The sequence below is a fragment of the Pseudochaenichthys georgianus genome, chromosome 8 (genome assembly GCF_902827115.2).
Source record: "Pseudochaenichthys georgianus chromosome 8, fPseGeo1.2, whole genome shotgun sequence".
Taxonomy (NCBI): domain Eukaryota; kingdom Metazoa; phylum Chordata; class Actinopteri; order Perciformes; family Channichthyidae; genus Pseudochaenichthys; species Pseudochaenichthys georgianus.
In genome coordinates this window covers 31,947,042-31,950,975 of record NC_047510.2, presented here as the reverse complement: position 1 = coordinate 31,950,975, position 3,934 = coordinate 31,947,042, and the positions used below count along the sequence as shown (strand labels likewise).

Genomic DNA, 3,934 nt, shown 5'->3' with positions numbered 1-3,934 from the left:
CAAGTTGTTCTTCTTAATAATAATAATACATTTATGTTGGGGGGCCGCCTTTCATAACACCCAAGGACACCTTACAGGGGCATAGGGGCAATATAGGGAACAATTTAAACAGTGGATTTTGTGATATATCAGCCGGGGTGAGTCAAGACAAACCACAAATGGACTACAGAAGGACATATGGTACAGTTTATATTATTCTTGGTCTTTTTTCAATAACATATTTCAAAGGTTCTGGATTTGTTTACAAATCTAGAAACTAAATAGAAAACTAGGATGATATGAAGATCTCATGTCAAAAATAATTGTGATAAATTAGACAGAACTGGCCTGTCTGTGAGCACATTTTATGTTGGTTTGGTTCTTCTGATAAAGGTGTGAATATCTAAATAATATACCAACATATGCTATTGTCATTAGTTGTGTCCCAGTTCTTCAAGCTAAGGCATTGCTCAATTAACAACTCTTGGTTTACAGAGTGGTAACATGAGACCGATTTTTATATATAAAATATAAATGTATTTTAATTTTATAATTTATTTATAATTTATTTTAAATATTGACAATATAATAAAATAAATGGAAATATATACACCGGCAAATATTTGATGTTTATAAAAAACCAAACCGTTTGAAAATCGGTTGAAAATTGAGCAAGCTATGGTTATTTAAATAGTAAACCATAATGTTATGAATGAGAGCACTGCCTGTAGCAAGATGGCGGCCAAGTGGCAACGTCGGTCTCCATTGGCCAGCAGCGCGTGTGAGCCATCTAGTGTTTATATATATCTATGTGCCCCACCACCACCCCAGCTTCCACCTGTAGGCTCGGGGGGTTAGTTATTTAATCATCACTCATGGTGCTATGTATATCTGTGGAGTGATGAGGCCCGAGCCTAGACGCCAAACTCAACTATATGCTGCTTCTAAACATGTTAAAGAAACACGTGAGTTGTCTGACTGAAATCCTTTATTTGTCCGCAACGGGGAAAATTACATTAAACAACATCAGATAGTGCAGGTAAAGTGAGGAGAATAGACTTACATATTTAAAAAAAAAAAAAATACTAAGCATGCACACGTTATTAATAGCACAATAAGAAGAAAACTAAAACAAATAGCAGATAATTACACCATGGTCAAAAGTAGCAGTATATTTGTTTTAATTAAAAAGTAACAATCTTGAATTAAAGAGGCCAAATGTAAATAAACAATTATTACATTTACGTGAATTGCAGGAGGGTACTTAAAGTGTAAAAAGTGTAATTATATTGCAGAAAATGGCTTTTATGTCTCTATATAATTATATTTAATAATGTGACATTACTAGATAATACGGTCGCATCAAGTAGCATTTCACTTTTATAGACAAACAAAGTTCTGTTTGACTTTCTGTAAAATATTTAAATAATTGGACTCTTATGTGGCTTAAAGAGTTAGTCCGCTAGTTTATTTTGTAGAGATGCATTTTGTTAAAAGCAGCTAAATATGACTAATAAATGTAGTGGAGTAGACGTTTAAAGAACAATTAAATGGAAATACTCAAGTAAAGTTTCCACCTCTGGAAAGACGTTTAACAGGTCAAAGGAAAAGGACTCAAATGTACCTTATCTCTTTTTTTCTTGTTTGATAGATTTTCTTCCAATGAAATTTTACTTGCAATAAATTCAGTAAATACACAAACACAACAAATACTTTCCAACAGGTATACAGAAGTAATCTATTGCCATGTGTATGTATACAAATCCATATTTCAGGCATGTTGATAGTTAATTGAGTAACTAAGAATTGTTAAAAGACAACCAAAGCAGAAGACAAGAGGGTGCCCATAAACTACATGTCCTACAATGCATCTCAAATGTGACTTTTTCTCAGAATTTTTTTTTTTTCTTCAAAATATGCTTTTCTTCTTAGAATTTGCCCTTTTCTCCGAATCTGACATTTTTGTGATTTTTTTCCCAAAATGTCACTTATTTTTTTACATTCTGACTTTTTTTCCTGAATTTGGCTTTTCTTTTTAAATCATTTTGTGACATTCTCACTGAAGAGACTTGCCCTAGACTTCTGCTTTCAGATGTAGTTAATTATGAAGTTATTACCCTATCCGATAATCATCCAATGCAGAGGCAATAATGTAACATAATACATTATTTTATATATTAAATATTTATATATGTATTTTTATATAGTCTTATATATAAAACTGGCCCTTTTTTCTTTTTGCTAATGTGGCCTGAGATGAAATTGAGTTTGACACCCCTGGTCTAAATGGACTTCCTGGTCTCAACGCGGCGTGGCGATGATCTCGGAGGAGCGAGGTATATTGCCGAAGCTGCTGAACTCTGGATTGAGGTTGATGGTGTCGGGGCCTCCAGTGCAGGAAAAAGTGAAATTCTGCAGCAGTGACACTAGGAAGATAAAAAGCTCCATACGAGCCAGAGACTCGCCAGCACAGGCTCTCTTCCCTGTGAAGAGATAAAACCACAAACTTCAAAATGAAAATACAATTGCGGTTACGATTGTTACTGGCCAATGAGTCAGGAAAAAAAAAATGAGCCATTGTGGACACCACACTCACACAGAAAACTACTAATATTAATATTCCTCAGCATGCTAAGGGTTGATGTATCAACTGGCGGAATGCCGCATTTTACCTGCAGAAAAAGGCATGAAAGAAGGATTTTTCTTAAAGTTGTCATTCTGGTCCAGGAAGTGCTTAGGGTTGAAGGTCCAGGGAGTCTCCCAATGCTTTTCCTCTTTCAGCACAGAGTGAAGCAAAGGAATAATCACAGTGTCCTATTAAGACAAGTGAGAGATATGTTAGTGTAATAAGGATTTGTCTCTGTCATTGGATATGATATCTTGGGATGGACAATACCTTGGGGATTGTGTAACCCCTGAAAGAGATGTCATGGAGTGCGTAGTGAGGGAGGCTGAATGGGACAATGTCCAGAAAGCGCTGCACCTCATGGATGACTGCATCAGTAAAGGGGAGGGACTTCCTGTTCTCCATGCGAGGACAACTTTGTCCAATCACAGTGTCAATCTCATGCTGCATTTTCTCTGTACGGGAGCAAGCAAAACATTAAAGGTAAATACTGGATTATAGATGTTTGTAGAACTGGTCAAAAAGGGCTGTGTTTCCTGTTGGGGGACTTACCCTGTATGTCTGGGTATTTTATGAACAAACTGAGGGCATATCTAATGGTTGAGCTGGTTGTTTCCGTTCCTGCCAGGAAGAGAATCAGCACAGTCGAGACCAAGTTTTCATGGTGGAACTCCGTTGAAGGAATGTCCTTTTCCATCCATCCATCCATCCATCTTCTCCCGCTTATCCGTGGTCGGGTCGCGGGGGTAGCAGTTCCAGCAGAGAGCCCCAAACTTTCTTTTCCCTGGCGACATCAACCAGCTCTGACTGGGGGATCCCAAGGCGCTCCCAGGCCAGCGAAGAGATATAATCCCTCCACCTGGTCCTAGGTCTACCCCTTGGTCTCTTCCCAGCTGGACGTGCCTGGAACACCTCCCTTGGGAGGCGCCCAGGTGGCATCCTAACTAGGTGCCCGAACCACCTCAACTGGCTTCTTTCGACGCGAAGGAGGAGCGGCTCAACTCCGAGTCCCTCCCTGATGACCGAACTTCTCACCTTATCTCTAAGGGAGACACCAGCCACCCGGCGGAGGAAACCCATCTCGGCCGCTTGTATCCGCGATCTCGTTCTTTCGGTCATGACCCATCCTTCATGACCATAGGTGAGGGTAGGAACGAAAATGGCCCGGTAGACAGAGAGCTTTGCCTTCCGGCTCAGCTCCCTTTTCGTCACAACGGTGCGGTAAAGCGACTGCAATACCGCTCCCGCTGCTCCGATTCTCCGGCCCATCTCACGCTCCATTGATCCCTCACTCGAGAACAAGACCCCGAGATACTTGAACTCCTTCAC

The 3,934-nt window shown here is 39.7% G+C and overlaps 1 protein-coding gene across 1 annotated transcript; it reads right to left on the bottom strand.

Moving 5' to 3' along the window:
• Positions 1-949: 949 nt before the first annotated feature.
• On the bottom strand, positions 950-3,425 carry LOC117451743 (cytochrome P450 2B4-like). Its single transcript, XM_034090125.2, has 4 exons — positions 3,158-3,425; positions 2,876-3,060; positions 2,652-2,793; positions 950-2,462 (listed from the first exon to the last, which is right to left on the bottom strand). Exons 1-4 carry the CDS (start codon positions 3,312-3,314, stop codon positions 2,281-2,283), a joined length of 666 nt encoding a protein of 221 aa, XP_033946016.2. The 5' UTR covers positions 3,315-3,425; the 3' UTR covers positions 950-2,280.
• Positions 3,426-3,934: the final 509 nt, after the last annotated feature.